Here is an 18,812-nt window from a genome sequence, read left to right as displayed (position 1 = left end):
GTAGGCATGTTGCCTTAGCTGCCAAAGATGTTTAACAAAATACAAAAATTAATTAGGTTTGAGAGAGGAGTTTAATGCGAAAAGCCAATTTAATATTAGCAACAACTACAACTGCATATAGATGGATATCTTGACCCCCACCTCCAGGTTTTTCATTTAGAAAGCTCCACAGACAACTGAGCTGTTTGAGTAGTATTTGCTGTTACGTAAAATAATCTGATACAATTAGAAACTGTGATATTACTTGCAGTTGCAAATAGGATTAAAGTGAAAACGTTATTTCTACATGAGCAACGAATTTACTTTCAGGAACACTGGGTGTTTGAAGGAAAAATAACTAATGTACGGAACTGCTAGACTGACAATTACATTTACAACCGTATGTTAAGCCACCAAAGCAACACGAATCTCCCAAACTTGAAAATGACCAGGAAAACCAGCACCGCTCTCTCCTCTCCACCCTTTCCCCTCCACACTCCATTGCTCCCAGTTGTTGCTGCTCGGAGTGCCTGCTACTGAAGAAGGGGCTTCGTGTAGCTTGTGCTTTTTGCTGTCTCCTTTCAGATGTACTCTCTCTCGCCTCCGTATCACCCACCACAACAAATGGATCATTTCTCCTTCTCTCCACTTACTCATCATGGACAAAACTGCTGGGATCCAGTTATAGAAAGGAATTATCCTCAATAGTTACCTTCAGTTACAACTGCCTGACACTGCAGTCATCTAAATCTAATCCCTTTTCAAGCTGAAATAACCTACTCAAAAGCCCTTTGAGACACACAGCACGTCTATATTCTCTGCCTCTCACGCTCTGAAAACATAAGTATGCTGAAGCATCTCCTGTTGCTGTGGCTTCTTTCAATGTCGTTCACAAAGCTTTTAAGACTGTCATACACTTTCTTGATAAGAAAAGTTAAATGAGTGGAGGCAAGTGTAGCCCCCAGTTTCAGTATCACACAAAATTACTCCAAGTGAAGGTGCAACATGGGTTGCACTCGTCCCTGCACTGCCAGCAGCCTTGAAGAGCTGATAGACTGAAATCAGGAATAGAAATCGCAATTTTATATAACTGCAGAGAGAAAAAGCCCTTGCTTTACTGACAGATGCCTTGTATTTGTTTTTCAGTCCTGGAGGATTTTTCAGGTTATCACACACCTAGAAGTCATGAACATTTAATTTTCTAATCTCCCTAAAATCCAAGCCATTTTGTTTTTTAAAAAAAAATCAAGGTCTGTAACAGTTGCTCTCCTGGTACTGGAGGAATTTGTTAGAAGCTGCACAAGTGGCAATTTCCTGAGGTTTAGTACTCAAAACAAACTTGAACATATTTTCAGAGGGAGACTTATATCCAAACTTTGGATCTGCTGACAAACTTTCCTTTTTACTAGATCTCAACAGTATTGATATTTCAAAGAAAAAAGAAACTTTTCCCCACTAATGACAGCATTTGTGCATATTTATTTTCTTAAACATTTCTAATCGTTAGAGAGTATATATGTGCGAGTTGCACGTATTTCTAAATAATAGAGATCTAGGATGAAGAATTTTATCCCAAAGATAACTCTCTGCCAGTTAAAAGCTACTGAAATTAAGATATCTAATGTAGACTGTTAGCCTAGTGTAATCTAACCACATAATCTAAGCTTGTGCTACCAGCATCAATAATAGCACAGTAAGTTAAAAATAAACAAATAAATCTGTATATCACATCTCATAACAATAAAAGAAGCCCAGTAAGAGCTGAAATGCAGAACACCAAATGCAGTTTCACAAATGAATAGGTATGAAGTTTGGCAGAATCTCAACTTAAGTAAAAACATATTACTGGCAATCTGACACAAATGGAAAAGTGCTTACTTCTCCATTAGGTTCCTACAGAATGTCTACTTGAAGACAAAACACTACCCAAATATACAACCAGGTCAGACTGTGCAATAACAGTCAGTCTTAGTACCTCACAAACCGGAGGATACATCTTGTATTTATATAATTTCAATCTGGATGCTCTCAGTATTAATCACACTGTATTTGGATGCTTCCATTTAAATTAACTCCTGACAGGATTCCACAAGTAATTCCTGCTGGAGCTTTTTTACATGGTCAGGAGCCTAAATGAATTTTCCCAATCCTTACTGGTGAAAATTTACCAATTGCCGCAGCTATTTCATGGCAAAGTCACTTAAAACACAGAAATGTATGTCTGATGTCTCTTAAATAGGAAGAGGATAATAGAATACTATCCCAAACACCACAAGCATCACTAATTTTAGAAAGACAATAGTGACACAAATAATAAATTAACATTTTAATGGTTTTAATTTACATGTCCTTCTCAGTATCAAAGATTATGTTAGCATGGTGATACCATACTAGTGTGAAACCATACTATTTCATCTCAGGTAACATGTAAAGGCCGGCAGCGTAAAATGCACAGACATGGGTAACAAGAATCACACCACATGTTTCCATAATCGACGTTTTGCAAAGTTTTACAAACGAGAGGGAGGATTTCCTAAGTGCAATTTCACCTATTTTAGAGATGAAGTTTCTGGGTCTTTCTACTTTTTCTTATTTTCAGGTCCAAACCCAGTGGTTTTATACCGGGTTCACAGGCTTCTTCCAAAGGGTTCACAAAGGACACAGAATAAACTGGCTTACTGTCAGTAGTCTTACAGTCTCTGGAGTGAATTCTACACTGCCACCAGTGAATTTTCAGTGGTCTGAAAATCAAAAATACATCATTCAGCTTAGTCACTATCTAACCTCCCTCAGCTTCTGTTTGAGCAGGTAGCATCCAAATCTGATTACATTCCATTTCTACTACGAGAGAAATGAAGGCAACCACGCATGCCTTTACTTTAAGAAGTCCACCTAAAACTACAGAGGCACTGGAACCATACATGCTGATTTTGGAAGCTCTTAAAACAGTGCTGCAACAGCTTACCTGAAAGCCTAAGCTTTTCTGGTTTGTTTGAGATCAGTACCAATACCAAGTCTGGAACATTTAAGGCTCACATCATTAAGCCTTCACAATCCAAACTGCGTAAGGAGCATGACTTCTTTTCTTCATGTGGTGTCTCACAGTAACTGACCAAAACCTAAGTCTTATGATTAACAGACAGTATTTGGAAACACACTCTGGAATTGCGTGGAGCAAGTGTACTTGTGCTCACTCTAGCAAAAAAAAAAAAAAAAAAAAAGGTAGTATTGGGAAAAGACTCATAGATGCAGCTGTTGAGAGTCTGTCTCCAATGCTCACTGCAAGAAGCAGTAATATGTCATTAGGTCACATTTTTCAGCTGAAGTCCAAACCTCAATTTTAAGCTTGGACTGTACATCATCCATTCACGCTCACACATTATTAGGAGAGGGAACTGTTCCCTTGACATGACCCGGCGCATTGAAAAAGAGAAGGAACACACAGCTAAAATAAGCTCAAAGCTGTACAAAGATCCCACAGACTGTATTTCAGTGCCTCTATCTACAGGAAGCACCTTCAAAGTGCCCTTATTCCCTGACTGCACCCTCGTTCTTTCTGCAGCGCTTCCTCCACCAGCTACCCAGTTCTTAATGCTTCTTGCTCACCTCGAGCCATCCTTAGACCTTGGCCATCACTTGAGACACCTCTTAACAAAAGGCTCCTGGCCTTCTCCTGCCGGAAGTGCAGGATGGCACACACAGCGCAGAGATCTGCACGGAACCTTTCAGACATAGACAATTACTTGAAAAATTTCATCCTGCGATACCTCTACCGATACCCCAAACATCATGCACACGAGCCAACAGCCACCACAAGGAAGGGTGGTTTGGTGATCCTTCAGAGAAAGAAGGATGTCAGACCAAATAATACTGATTCCAGGAGAAGTGGGCATGTTATCATATACCTCATGGCACGTTCGTTTTGCTAAGTCTTTGGAAGTCTTTCTTTGAAATTACACTGATAAGAACCTGGCACTGAATAACTTTAAATGCTGTAACCACATTAAACAACAACGAAAGTTATTTCAGTCTGAAATAAAAAAACCCCCACGACTTATTTTTATCCTCTTAGGTTCCCCACCCCCTACAGATTACCAGCAACTCAAATGAACTAGCTCCATTTCACTGTGGTAATCTAGCAAATTTGAGATCTAATAATCCATTTTTCTTTAAATCTATGATATTCTTCTTCATTCTCAAGCTTTGGGAGCAGCCTTGAACATGAGACTTCAGGCCAGAGTAATTTTCATCGCCAACATACAGAGATTGCACTGGAAACACTGACCAGCACACAATATTAAGCTATAAAAATAGTATTTTAAAGACTTCTACTACTGAGTCAAACACACCCCAAAAATAAAGTCCCCTGCTCATAGTATAGTTTTAATAGTTCTATGCTGAACATTAAAATCACTTCTACACATATTTGGTAAAAATCTGATTTCGTTTTAAGGGAGCTTTAGGAACGAAACTCCGTGTCTTGCTCTATGAATATACCCCATGCAAACTGCTCCCAGAGGACCTGGTGGGCACGCTCCGTGCAGAAACTGTTGCACTTGCGCATATCCATTGCCTGGCATCTCTTAACCTTCTACCTTTCCAACATGTTCTTGCTTTGTGTTTGTAAATATTTTTTGATAGTTCTCCCTCTTCACCTGACTTCTGTTGTACTGCAATATCAGATGTCTTCAAGTTGATTACCCCAAAAGGACAGAAAAAAACCAGAAACTAAAAGAATACGTCTTGTTTATCTGAAAATAACAAAGATCCACAAGGAAACAGCTTATGTACAAGTTACTGCTCAGTAGAATACAGAAAATAAAACTGAAACTAGAGAAGTAATTTTGCAATCCTAAACAGAACAAATTCTCATTTAAAAAACAAAGGGGGAAGAGATTAATTATTGTGGTAAATTCCTCACATTTATTATCTAATCTGCAGGAGTTTGAGATCAGTACATTTCTAATTGAAGAGTAGGAAAAGTTGGCCTTAAACATATTGTCATATGCTTAATGGCTTTTCATCCTAAAATCTTCCCACATTTTTACATAAGTGATTTTTTTTGTTTGTTTGCTTAGCATCCTTTAAAGATCTGAAGAGATTTACACATTGAAAGAACCTAACTTTTAAAATAACTGCTTGATATTACTGTTACTATTATTTTTCTCTTGGAAAGAGAAAACTCAGAAGGGAAATTGCATGAATAATTCTCCTCTCTCCCCTAGGGCTGTTTTCCCATAGACTGCCCTGGACCCAAGTCAAACAACATGTCCTAGTGTTCTGGAAAAAATGACTTTTTCCTCAAGATTTAGATTTCTTTCACTAGTTACACTTATTTCCTGACCCCCTGCCTTCACACTGCTAAAGTCTAGACTCCACATATCTTATTCTTTTTCTGAACCTAAAGGAATTAATAATTTCTTTACCTGCACTGACATATTCCCAATTAGTCCTCGTTCTCATCTTTAAAGCTGTGAAGTTATTTCTCTGAAATAGAATTCAGAGATGGTATTCCATAATTATGACGAGTGCATTGCTTAAAGTTGTTTTTAAAAGTTTCAAATTCATGCTACACAAGCCAGAAATTATCAGCTGCTATTTCACTTGTCCCACTGCATCTTCACTGCTTATCCATTTATTTTCCTCTCCTCAGAAAAACATGGCTAGAGATGCTTACAGTAAACTTATAAATAAGCAACAGAGCTGAGGCAGAGAGGAATCTTTGCTTTCTTGGACTGGTTCAAAATTCAAGACAACTTCTGAATTTCCCTTTCGAATAAAGTATGGATTCCGCTTAACATAGATACCAGTCTGTGGATGCACCAGGAACACACACTGGATACCATTTTTGAATGCTGCCACTTATTACAGTTCCTGTTGTGCTGAACAACAGACTAATTACTACCTAAAATTATGAATAATCAAGAGTAGCAGGAGAAAGAAGCCTCTATACTGCACGAGGTTCCAATTTATAGGAATTTCTCCTGTAAATATAAACATACACGAAACGATTTTTTCATTTGAAGTGGGCATGATCATAAGCTCTTACTCAACTGTGATAAATAATCACAACAGAAAGTAACTTTCAGGTAAGACACAGAAGACAGTTCGGTTAGAAATCACTACGAATTAAAATGTTTTCATTGACCATGGCCTCTTCACGCACATTTTAAACCTGTTTGTTGCTCAAATTATTTCTTCATTCCTTAGGGCTTCTCTTGATTCCACTAGAGCTTGAAAGAGATGAAAGCAGAACAAAGGTTCTTCAGTGCACGTTTCAGATGTGTGCATTGTTTCCGCCAAATACATATTCCTTTTGCCAAAACTTTGCGAGCTACTTTCTACCTTCTGTATCAGACATCTAATGACATAAGGCGTGTGGGTGTGCACACATAAATAAATGTGTCATCAATAGAGTTATATAGCTTAACAGACAAAAAATAACAGCTTAAAGAAAATATAATCAAAAAGAAATAGGAATAAAGTTTCCCATATCCCTACCCCCCTTTGTACTCTCAACAGACTTGAAACAACTGCATTAATGCAGCAAGCAATAGCTTGTAAAAGGATGCAAACCAGCTGAAACATTTGACAGACAGCGTTAAATACCAGAGGATTCATATCAACCACTTTATTTGAAAAGGTGCTTTGATGTTGGCTATCTTTCATGTACCTCTTTCATGGCACATTAATAAGGAAAACTGAGATGGGGTAAATTAAGTCCCAAGGTCATATCTAGAGTTACAGCACTGTGGGTACCTGATGAAATACGGATTAATGCTGCATGAGCACTGAATAAATAAAACCACTTCTGTTAACCACTCAAACAAGTTTTACAAGTAGTTCTGAACTTTATTCGGCAACTAGACTTCAGACATCTTAATCCCCCACACTGCTTTGAAACCTAATTATCATAATGTGAACCCGAATGTTAGGTCCCTTTCAAACTGCGAGTGCTATGAAGCAGAAAAGTAATGGGAATTAAGCTAGTGTAACATTAGAAATGTAGAGGCATGGAACTTGAAAGTGGCATTTGTTAAAGCTGAGAGAGTATAATGTAGATATTCAACAACATAAAACACACATTTAAATTGAAAAGGATATGTAAAGCATGTGCAGACACCTATAAAATACAAGCGGACCTAAAATCCTGTAGAACAAACATTTCCAAATCAATTTCTTACCACCAAGGTCCAACTTCAAAAGGTATTAAACAGTCCTATTCTACCTTAGCAGAACATTTCTAAGTATTCTAAAGCAGACAATTTAAACATTAAAGAAAACCCAAGGAGAACTTTACAAGACATTACAGACTTTCCCCTATTTGTCATGGTACAGAAGTGTTTGAACTTAAACAGCAGTAAATTATTAATTACGTTGCTAATAAAGCCTCTAGAGCAAGAAAAGATTTTCCTGAAAGTGGCAGAAAAAGATTTTGTATCAAGTTTAAAACCAAGTGTAACAGAAAGCAAACTCTAAGCCACCTAGAAAACAATAACAAAATACACTTGCCTGGCTGCATTCTTTACTGCTTATTGAAAACAATTAACAATTCATGATACCTATCAAATTTTATTTTAAATGTGAGCTGAAATACTTTATTCTAAGTGTGCACTGATGTAACAAGCACATAAAAAAAAAGTCAGACCAGTAAGAATGTTTGTATTGTGACAATGAAACCACTGAGGCTGAGAGTAAAATTGTGATGTTATTTTTCCCAGTATGATGATTGAGCTGTTCATGTTGTCTTGCTCTAGCATAGTTCACCTGTCATTCAGATAGCTTTCATTTCCAAGATGCCTACAGCCAACAGCAACCAAAGAAAAACAGTTGCGGTGATCAAAATACGGAACGAGATTCCTGAAATATTTTTTCAAGATTTTCATCTAATCCAAAAAGGCCAATGAAATCTTAAGAGTTCATCATTTGCCATGTTAATGCTGAACACACTGTTGTTTCATTTACATTTCTGGTTCTGTTAAAACAAATACACTTGTCTAAAACAGAACATCTGTTTTTGTTATAATACAATGTATCTTTGGCAAAAACTCACAATAGAACTAACATAAATAATCAAGAATATTTATTGAACCTTGTAACAAAAACTGATTTGTAACAAAAAACCTGAAGACTAGATATGACTGTCTCTGGGCTCTAGTCCAGTCCTAATCTAAGTCAATAAACATAGCTCTAAAAGGGAAACTACATTAAAAAAAAAAAAAGTCCTGCAGTTATTTAGGTTGGATGTAGGTATCCGAAAGCATGTTGGTTACAAAAATAGTAAAAAAATACTTGCTTTAAATGAAAAACTGTCAAACTCAGTCCAGACAGGTTTTAAAGCCACACACAAAATGGTGCCTTATGCCTCATTTCCTACTACTGTCTTCACTGATTTGTCTTCTTTTTGGAAAAATTCAGTAAAACTATACATAATTGGTACTTGCCATTGCTGAAGATTTGCTATTTTAATTGCTTTCTTGTCATATATTTATTAGCACTAAAAAAGACAAAGCAGTCGTCAAATAAAATACTGTAATGTTTGAGAGAAAATCAAATGGAGAAACTGAAATGAAGAAAATTATTTTGGATGCCTCTTCTGATACTGATACAACTGAAATATTCTAATGTGAGAATCGGTTCATTTGATTCTCACCACATAACTAAAAAAAACCATGAAACAGTGTTCTCAGTTAAGTCTGTATTTAAGTGCTGCCCAGAGTCAGACACTGAAGCCAAGGAATAACTTCATAACAATTCTGAAATTATCGTACAGGACTTTAGTAGTAGGGAGACTATTTCAGCATGTGCTGCACATACATGCAAACAATTAAGTGTTCAGCTGGTTATTACCACTAACCTTCATTAGAGTGCACACCTGTCCAGATTATTTGTGCATGCATCAACTGCACACACCTTCTTTTTAAAATTACAGGCTTTATTATTGTGTCCTTTACCTGGAAATGAGTGATCCAAGTTCCATATAATGAACTGGATATAAAAGTAGGAACGGATTTTTATTTTAATAATAATTTCTGAAACTATTTTCCACTTCAAAAAAAAAAAAATTACAAGCTTTATTTGCCAAGAAAGCTGAAGTCCGTAGCAGGTCTCTATCAGCCACCTTTCTGAATGACAGCTTAAGAAGTTGATTGGGATTTTGGTTTTAAAACACTATAAAACAACCTAGACGCATCTGGCAAGCCACTCTAAATTTGGACTCCTTTAAGGAAAAAGATTGTAAATGCAAATACAATTGGCAATTCTCTGAAACTTGCACACAGCAACGAACTGAATTCTGTTTTGCTAAGCAAGGATTTCCACCTTGGTGCAACTCAGTGCATCACAGTGAGAAGCTGAATGCTTGGGAAAGGGTATCGTGTTAGATGCAATTGACTCATTCTGTCACAGTTTAAGTACTAGAGAGTTTTTGGTTTGTTCTGCTTTTTGTTTGGTTTGGTTTTTTGTTTTTGTTGTTGTTGTTTTTTGGGGTTTTGTGGGTTTTTTCCGGGGCTTTTTTTCAGTTCAAACTCTAAATTGATCTGTAAATCCATTTTTTAATTACAACCGCAACGTGCTGAACCAGATCTTTAGAAGTGAATTGTTCCAACATTATTTAAATTGTTTCTTAGAGGTTTTAATTGAAAAATAATTTATAAAGATCACTTGACCCAAAAGCGTAACACAGGTTTCCACAGAACTGATCAGAGATCTGCATTCAGCTTATGTATATACAAAGCCCTCGTATTTTCCCCTATCATAAGAAAACATAATCAAGGGAAGACTTTGTACATAGAAACAGAAAAGTTTTTTGGGATGTGTGAGTGAATGCCCTGGGGAACTTTTTTTTATTTAAGAAAAGAGGATCAGCAGAGCACGTTCTTCCAACTCATCTTTCACAGCTGTCCTCAAGAGGTATAACAGTTCTCACAATGTGTGCCTATTATCACCTATTGCTCAAATGATAATTCTGTACTAATTGCTCCTCATTTAGTAAGTATCACATTTGAATTCAGACAGACATAAATCCCAGGCATTCCACTGGATTATCAGAAGTGGAAGGGCGGTGTATGTCTGGACTCATCATTTCTTATTGTTACTAAGAAATACCAAGAAGATTAAGGAGAAAGTTTTCTGGAGCTAGCAAACAAGCAGAGTAGCTATATTGCAGGATTCAGCAGCAAGGCTGGGAAACCCCAGCACTGGATCACTCAATGAGAGGCACATAAAACCAGTTCAGCAGAAAAGGCAACATGGGAACCCCATTCTTCAAGAAAGAAACTTAGTCATGACTGTCAAAATGCAAGAAGAGACACAGGGACTGCAAGTCCAGCTTATTTGTATACCCACATACATAAATGCACACACAACAGCAGTCTACAAAGTTCAACACCACCAAATATGTCACACACAACATGCAATACAAAAAAACCTACATTATTCTCATTTTTATTTTAACATGCAGTACCTCAGAGTGTTCTGCATACAAACTCTGAAGTAGAGACTAGCTCTTCACCATATAGAAGCACAGAAAAAGAAAACCAATAGCAACATAAATATATACTGAAAGCAAAAATGGTTTTGATTATGCTAATTTTCACTTCCAGGAATTAATCTTGCAGGTTAAACAATTGCTTTTGTGTATTTTTCCTACAAATATCACAACACGTTTTGGAAAAAATGAGAAGTTACAAGATTATCTGTCAGTACTAGAAAAAGCAACAACCTGATAACCCAACTTCTACCTTAGAGCATTTATACTAATTTCTGTTTCACAAGAGCTTTTATTTTCTCCAAGAACTTGGTAGCTCTACTGTCCTCACCCCCCCCAACCAATCAATAATGAAAATTATTTTGCAAATTCTATAATCTTGAACTATAAACAGGGAGAAACTATGAAAGCAAAAGAATAATATACAGTGAGAAAACCATCTGCCACGGCATTATATAAATAATATTTCTGTGTAAACTAGTTATGTACATTTTTACTCTTTCAGACAAATTGCTTATGTCAGCGTAATGTATTTTTATGAACAACAGTGAAAATAAACATTTGCCGAAAACCACACAGTCTGAAGTGTTTTCCATTCTCTACAGTCATTAAAAACCTACTGGTTTTGACCTGGATTCAGGAAAGAGTATGCTTAATTTTTCAGAAGCTTCAACAGCCTCTTTGCTTTGCAAAGAATTATAATCAGAAAAACCCTACTATGTCCTGAAATGAAAAGGAGATTTAAGTATCATATCTTGTTGCAAATGTACTTAGACATTTTAGAAACAAAGAACATGTGCAATCAAATGATAGCATATATTAGTAGGAATAATACATATGTTGAACATTTCTGTAAGACAACTTCGTAATTTAAAGGCTGCATTAAAAGTATATAGTAGTTTGAACAGAGAAAGGCCATAACTTTTTCAAAAATTTAGATAACTTATTTCAGTATGTTAAGACAGAGAAAAGTAAACACCGCTGTTAAACTTCAGCAGAAAAGATAATCCAAGGTAAGCCACCAAAAACACTTGGAAAAAATAGAAGTGTGAATTAAAAAAAAGACAGCAGTTCTTCATGGGAGAAAAGAAAATTATATAGTACAGTAGTAGAGTTTCCATCCAAAACAACAGCAGAATAGTTTAGTTTTAATTCAACAAACTAATGGATAAAATTTGAAGTTTAATGAGGATAAATGCCTTCACTACTTTCTGCTAGGTATTAACAAAATATTTATTTCCAGACCACTTAATACCCATAGGATTAGCAAGCATTCCATACCATAGTCAGACAACACAAGCTTTTATCATTTGCATTTAAACCTCATTTATCAAGAAATAAACACAGAATGCCAAACAGGTCCTTGGCAATTTGAGCTGCTATTCTTGCATACTTTGTTACTATGATAATAACAACAGAGTGAACCTCAGGAAGAGAAAATAAAATGCTTCAGTGAGTCTCTCTTACTGACTCAGGAGAACTTTCATGGTCCAAAGAGCTACAGCCATTTTCCTTTGGCTAGAAGGATGGGTCAAGATTGACTCAGAGACAGATAAGGCAACAAAAAGAAGTACTTAAAAAAAAAAAATCACATTTAAAACTACCTGTTAAGTCAAAATATGCTGGACAGATCAATATTCCAGCAAGCAAAGTGATCTTACCAGTAAACAACATCCAGTGGTGCAAAATATTTCTTCATAATTAAGTCAGCAAAGTAAGCTTCTGTTTCTCTGCAGGCTGTGCCATTGCCAATCACAACAGTGCTACAGCTTCGCATGGAGTAAAAAAAAATGACCAGTTATTCTTAGATGTTCTTTTAGACTTTTCCATACATAGCATTCAATCCACGACAATGACCAGTACATCTTATTTTACATGACACAAGGCCTGGATTTAATGAGAACATATTCCTAGTAATATCACATTGTGTTTAACCCATTTTCAATGTGACAGTTCACAAGATGAGTAAAAATTTTCAATTATTTGTAATGGAATTGAACAGTGGCAATAACCGCAGAAAAACAAAACAAAACAAAAAACCAGATACTTAACATTCATAAAAGAAATGTAATATTCTTTACAGTCCTCAAACCCTTTCCCCTCTTATTTCCCTCATCTGTTGAGTCACGAAAAAGGGCAGAAGCCCAAGCAATCAGAATCTTAATTCCTTGATGGGAACATCATAGTTTGCAACAGCTTGTAAGGTCATTGCCTCTGACTGCCCCCACTACAGCCAGTCAACCATCAAATCACCTTGTTTAAAGCCAGTCTAATGCTGAAAGACAAACTGGGCTGTATGCCGTGGCCACGCAGCAGCTGCCTCAGCGGACCAGGTGTCTGTCCACAGGGGATCCCAAAACAGTACAATAACCCTCTAAACATGCTGCCCCTATTTGCAAGTCCGTCTGGAGATCTATCAGAGCAGGATTTCCTTTGCTTAATAAAACTCTTCCAAAGACTCCATGTGGCTTTTGGAACAGGGAAAGATCGATGAGTGGTTTGGGGGTTGTGGGGGTGTAGGAGAGTGAGGCTAAACTTATTCCTTAGCTGAATGTTAATTTCTATTCCTAAAAATAAATGGATTGACAGAGCTTTATGGGAATACATTCATAGCATGCAGCCTTAGTCATAGCAATGGTTTGACTTCATATGTTTCTAACATATACACAGTGTAAAAGCATGAACACAGACTAAAAGAAAAATAAGCTCTGAACTACATAAAAAAGAATAATTCCAGTTAAATCATTAGAATTCTTATTCCACCCAAAAGCAAGTATTTATATAGTGAAGATTTTCATTACATTTGGTAAGAAAGTGTAATAAATGGAAGTTCCTTTAGCATACCTGTGCTGCAGCAGAAGCCTCTTTATCTTTTCAGCATCACGAAATCCTTGACCAGAATGCAAGTAAACGACATCGGTGTGGAGTATCTGACCTAGAACAATGAAAGGCAAAGCCATTTGATAAAAACCACAAAGATCCAAAAGCTACATCCTGTGGAACTAAAGTTCATTCGATGATTCACAAAGCAAGCTTCTCAATAAGCCATCTTTCCCTTTAATTTTGGTACCCAACTAGAAGAACTGTATGGTGGGCAGAGGAGTAAAATGCTTTGGTTGCCAAAGCAAAATGAGTTGATATATTTTCTAGTTCCCTGAGGACATATCCACAAAACAAATCATGAGCATCTAGTCATATTAGGCAAGAAAAGTGTATTATATTATGAAAGAAAAAAATAGCAATTCACTGTGAAGATTTATTGCTCCAGTCTAGTATATTTTACAGATCGAGTAAAGAGACATGAAAATTAGCAATGCAGAGTCAGGACTTGCAGCCCAGGAGCTATGAAACTCCAGTGCCAGCTCTTGCCGTCATCCCATCTATCACATTTGGAAATAATGCTGTATTAACCGGTACTGATGGCTTATGGTGCAATGCATGCTAATAACCATTTGCCTGACCTTTATTGCCATTTTAACACGTGTCAAAAACATATCTTTGCTTATGCCCACCCTGGGTGGATATATTCTCAGACAAAAAGCAGCGACAAAAATCAAAGGAAAACAAACCATTTTCACATGGGTCTAAAGAGGTATGCATCCCCAGATCAGGCTACTATGAACTGGAAAGGCTCTGTTCTATATCTGTCTAAAAACTGGACTAAAAAGTTCTGCAAATACAATGTTACCGACTTCCCACATTGACATGCATAATACTAAACAAAAAGTGCTGATAAAGTGCCCAGATGTCCACGACATTACTCATGAAAAAAGCAAAGTATTTAAATTCAAATTCTTTGTTAAACAATAAAAATGCCAGATGTTCTCTTTGCTCACTACTGAGAGGCACAATTATTTGAACCTGTATTCAAGAAAGCAGAAGAGATCTTAAATTCTGTTTTAGAGAGGAGTAATAACACAAAAGTAGACGCTGAAATCCAGGTGCTAGAAACATAACCTTGAGCCTGAAGAAAGGAATTTGCATGACAGGATGTGTGGAAAACACTAAAAGCTTAAGACAAAAATCAATTCAATAAAAAGCAGGTTTTAAAACTATCCTTTCTTCTAAATGAATATATTTTTTATCAGTCCTTTCAAAAATATTTGGAATTGAAACTTACTGGTTGGTGAAATAATCGCCAACTTGCAGCCATGTTTGTAGCCAGGATCTACTCCCATCAAAACACGGCCCCTCACAGGGCTGGTCAGAAGCAGCTGCCGGAGATTTCTCCCAAACATCATCACAGACTCTTTCTCTGCATCAGATGTCAACTTTGATCTTAAAAGGATGAAAGCAAAAAACATTTTCCCCTCAATTAGCTTTCAAATGCACTTTTGAATTGTTTCAAAGTTGGAAGGCTTTTTCCAATCATGTTTTCATTATCTTTAATTAAATATTAAACTATTAATCAAGTTTTTGATGCTATATGATTATCTCATTCTGGTTCCAGGGAAGTAAATCAACATAAAGAGTATAACAAACACCTATAAGAATGTACATGCACCAACTAACATTCAAATTTCAACTCATAATTTTGAGTGAAGAACAGCTTCTCATCAAAGCTCATACCTAATTGCAAAGAAAAGTTAATTTGAAGATGACATGGATTGACTTAATCATAACTTCCCAGTTCTGAGAAAAAACACTACTCAGCAAAAAAGATGATCATTTAGGTTGAGAGGTACTACAGAGAAACTGGTAGGGCCTATCCAATTAATTGCTAACACACCATGACTCCTGAGGTATTTAATTTCATTTACAAATTACATTATTTAACAGTCATCACAGAAGTGAGTAGACTTGAGGTCTTTTTAGGAGGGTATTTCACTTCCTCAGAACCAAACTAGGAAGCTAATGGGGTCGTGATGTTCCCTACCTTTCTTTTCCATATCCTTCAACAGAAACAAGTGAGATAGTGCACTAAGGATTGACTTTGATGACTTCAAGCAAGAACATTTAGAGTAGAGTGTTATAAGAAACAAATCAGTCTTGTTGAGTGAAGGTGTACAAGATGCATGATGTCTTATTTGTCAGACGTGATCAGTAAGACAATGACTGATAAGGATAAGTACTTTGGTCATGGTATGGCATTTCATATAAAATAAGCAAAAATTAAAAAAAATAACGGGGACACAAATATTCCTGACCTAGCGGCTTTTTTTTTTTTTTTTTTTTTTTTTTTTTTTTTTTTTACATTTACACGTACTCATTGCTATTTTCAGCTGCAATATATTGTCAATAACTATGATTAGGCAAGCAACAGCAGACCAGTAAAGCCTTCACGTAACTTAAATAGTAGCCAGTGCCCTTATTCTCCTTTTCTTTTTACCCATCACTGAAAAAAAAAACCCACAACATCTGAGTATTTTTACAGAAGAAAACACAAGCAAGCTACAAAGTTCAAACACAACCCTCATAAGGGCTATTTGACATGATGGGATATGAAGCTGTTCTGAGCAGTTTTCAGATGTGGAAGAACTTGAGTCTGATCTGACTTTGCCCAAGATCCAACCAACCATCTCAGCCCTGTCTCATCCCACAGTGGCACAGAAAAAGCTGTAAGTCATCATCACCTCTCATTTAGATACAGATCTAGATTCTCTTTCACAAATTGCTGATTTGACATTTTCTAAGAAAGTGTGCAACAACAAAAGACTCAGATCCCTGTGCTTTTTGGGTTTGTATCAAGTGTACCAAATCAACACAGACATGATTTAAAGTGCGATGGTGGAGGGTATACATGTGTTCTAAGACTTAGCAACTCAAATGTGCCCTCAGCTCCAAAGAGCAGACACTCTGTATATTGCCACCACTAAAACCAGGAATTTGGGAATGGCTGCACTAGTTGATGTAAGTGGTCCCTCTGTCCCAGTGCTCTGTTTCCAAGTGTGGCTACAAGCAGCTACCTAGGGAGCTGATACAGCAGCACTAGTTTACCTACCCCATAATCTTATCATAGCCTCCAACGATTTCCAGCTCAGAGTATTTCCTGAGCTTACCCTGATTTGTGTCTTTAGTAGCCCATAACAGATCTCTTGTCCAACTACCCAATCTCCTGCCGAACCCATGCATGTTTCTTGCATCCATGTAGTCCATTGGCAGCGAGTTCTGCAGGTCCATCTGCAGGTCCAAACCATGCAAACCAAAAGCTGCCACCTTTTGGTTGGAAGCTGATTCTTTATAATTCTTATGGCCCCATAGATCTTACATTGGAAGGAAGTAAAAATGTATCCCTAGAAACTCCATGCCACTCTTCACACACCATTCATCTCTTAAGTCCTCTCTTTTTCAATCTGAAGTGTCATAGCCTAGTCAATACTTTTTCACACAGAAATTATTTCATACCTTGTTCCCCTTCACTGGGCATTTTCCAGTTCTAACGAATCCTTTTACTACTTCTTCACCCCGCCCTGAGGTGAGAGGACCAAAATGGCCAATAGCACTCCATATATGGGCAACCTAAATCAATGATTCTCTGTTTCATCTTTATTCCTTAACTAAATAATCTTATCTTCTAAGCACATAACATTTATGTGGAGCTACCTTCCACAGTGCCACAATGTCTTTCCTGAGTGTCAGGATAGTTTAGAGCTCGTAATATTCTATATAATACAATACTTGCTTGCCCTCGCACACATCGTTTTCCACTCATCTCCACTGAATTTTAGTTGCCATTTCATTTCCTGATCACTCGGTCTTGAATTCTTGAAAAACTAAACAAAAAGAACCTAAACCACGGAAAAAGCTTCTTCCAGGGAGAGTCAAGGGAAAAAACAATTTGATGCCACTTGCGAGAGACCAGAGAAAACAAAGCAAATTCCTAAGCCTCACAGCTGTATGGATCTTCTGCATACACACACGACAGAGATTCAACCAGTCATACGTGCATAGAAATGAAGTTTAAAAGTGGCTTGTAAACAAGGGAAGGTGGAATGCTCTTGGACTGGAGGCTTTGTACAGGGACAGGCCAATTTCAGCTTTCCATCTATCCCAGAGATATGGGGTCCCTATTGCCCACAAAGCCAAGTCCTCCCACACTGCAAATTCACATCAGTCCACCTGTGAAGGGAAAATTGTGCAGGAATTAAAATTGCCCCTAAACACATGCTATTAGTTACATGCACCTTATGGAAATCATGTTTAAATTTGGCACGGATATACAGAAACTTTTATAGTAACAGGAAATGTTACTGAGAGTGCCAGGTGCGTAGGGGGAACATAATGTATGTCCTTTCTATTACATAATATCCTGTATTTTTTAATTTCAAATATAGACCTCTCTTTTCTCTCTGTCTCTCACTGAACACTTGTATCAACGACATGATCTACTGTCCCAGGTACTGGCCCTTCATTTCAGGTTAGGAATAGTCACTTGATCTTTGAACAAATATCAAGCTACCTCAAACAATCTAATATCTTTCTCTTTTTCAGTGCACTACTGGCTTCATCCAAATGGCAAGATGCCCAGCTTCATGTTTTTCCAATTTGTGACAATTCTCATTAATATGGCAGAGATCTAAGGCAGAGGCGGATAGCAGTCCTCCTCTCTAAACACAAGAGGAATGGTTATTTTGTAAAAAACAAAACAAAGCCCTTCAGTTGCTACTTTACAAAAAAGTAATTTTTTTTTTCAAGCCCCTCTCTTGAATTCTATGAAGCACTCAGACTGTAGATCACCAACAGGTATATTGTAAAAAAAGCAAATAACCTAATCATGACCTACTAGCTTCTATATTCAATGTTGTAAGAGTCAGTTTTTAAATTGAGATTTAAAACTCCCCACTTCCATATACAGTCTGAGAGGCAATCCCTTCTGTGGAAAAATATCTGCAAACTAGCTTCAGGTGCGAAACAAGATATACAGAGAAATGTTTGTGTCCCTGAAGACAGAGGAGAAAAAGCACTCACTCTGAGAAAGCATGGAAAATTAGGAAAGGATTATCCATTAAAAAAATATGTCCGTGCCACATCGCTTGCCTCAAATCCTAACGGAATCATTCCATGAAGTACTGCAACAAAATAAAATGTATTTCAAAGAGCCAAAAGCAACACTGGACATTATTATACCAGATATTAGAGATGATGATATCTGACAGAGTGGAAGAAAGGAAATTAAACAATAAATAAGGTAACTGTCTTGCTGGCAAGTTTCATTATTCTGATCACTAGAAGCACCAGAAACTTCAATACATTCTTGGAAACTTTCTGTTCCAACATTTAATGATAATAAAAAGGAAAAAAAAAAAAAAAAGAACAGTGGGCGGTGGGCTGGAAATACTAATGCTAAAAGGAGATATCGAATACTTTAGCAGCCCTTTGCAAGAGTCCTAAAAAAATCAGCTGC

The 18,812-nt window shown here is 36.9% G+C and overlaps 1 protein-coding gene across 2 annotated transcripts in view; it reads right to left on the bottom strand.

Annotated features, from left to right (window-relative positions):
• The window catches only part of SRBD1 (S1 RNA binding domain 1), a 134,604-nt gene that overhangs the window by 83,127 nt on the left and 32,665 nt on the right, over window positions 1-18,812 (bottom strand). For both annotated transcript variants that reach the window (XM_065631093.1, XM_065631094.1), the window contains exons 14-16: window positions 14,589-14,746; window positions 13,313-13,403; window positions 12,130-12,237 (exon numbers count right to left, since the gene is read on the bottom strand). In XM_065631093.1, coding sequence (XP_065487165.1) covers window positions 12,130-12,237; window positions 13,313-13,403; window positions 14,589-14,746 — 357 coding nt within the window. The remainder of the gene's footprint in view (window positions 1-12,129; window positions 12,238-13,312; window positions 13,404-14,588; window positions 14,747-18,812) is intronic.

Source organism: Caloenas nicobarica, chromosome 3 (genome assembly GCF_036013445.1).
Source record: "Caloenas nicobarica isolate bCalNic1 chromosome 3, bCalNic1.hap1, whole genome shotgun sequence".
NCBI classification, from domain to species: Eukaryota; Metazoa; Chordata; class Aves; order Columbiformes; family Columbidae; genus Caloenas; species Caloenas nicobarica.
This window is presented reverse-complemented; position numbering and strand designations above follow the sequence as displayed.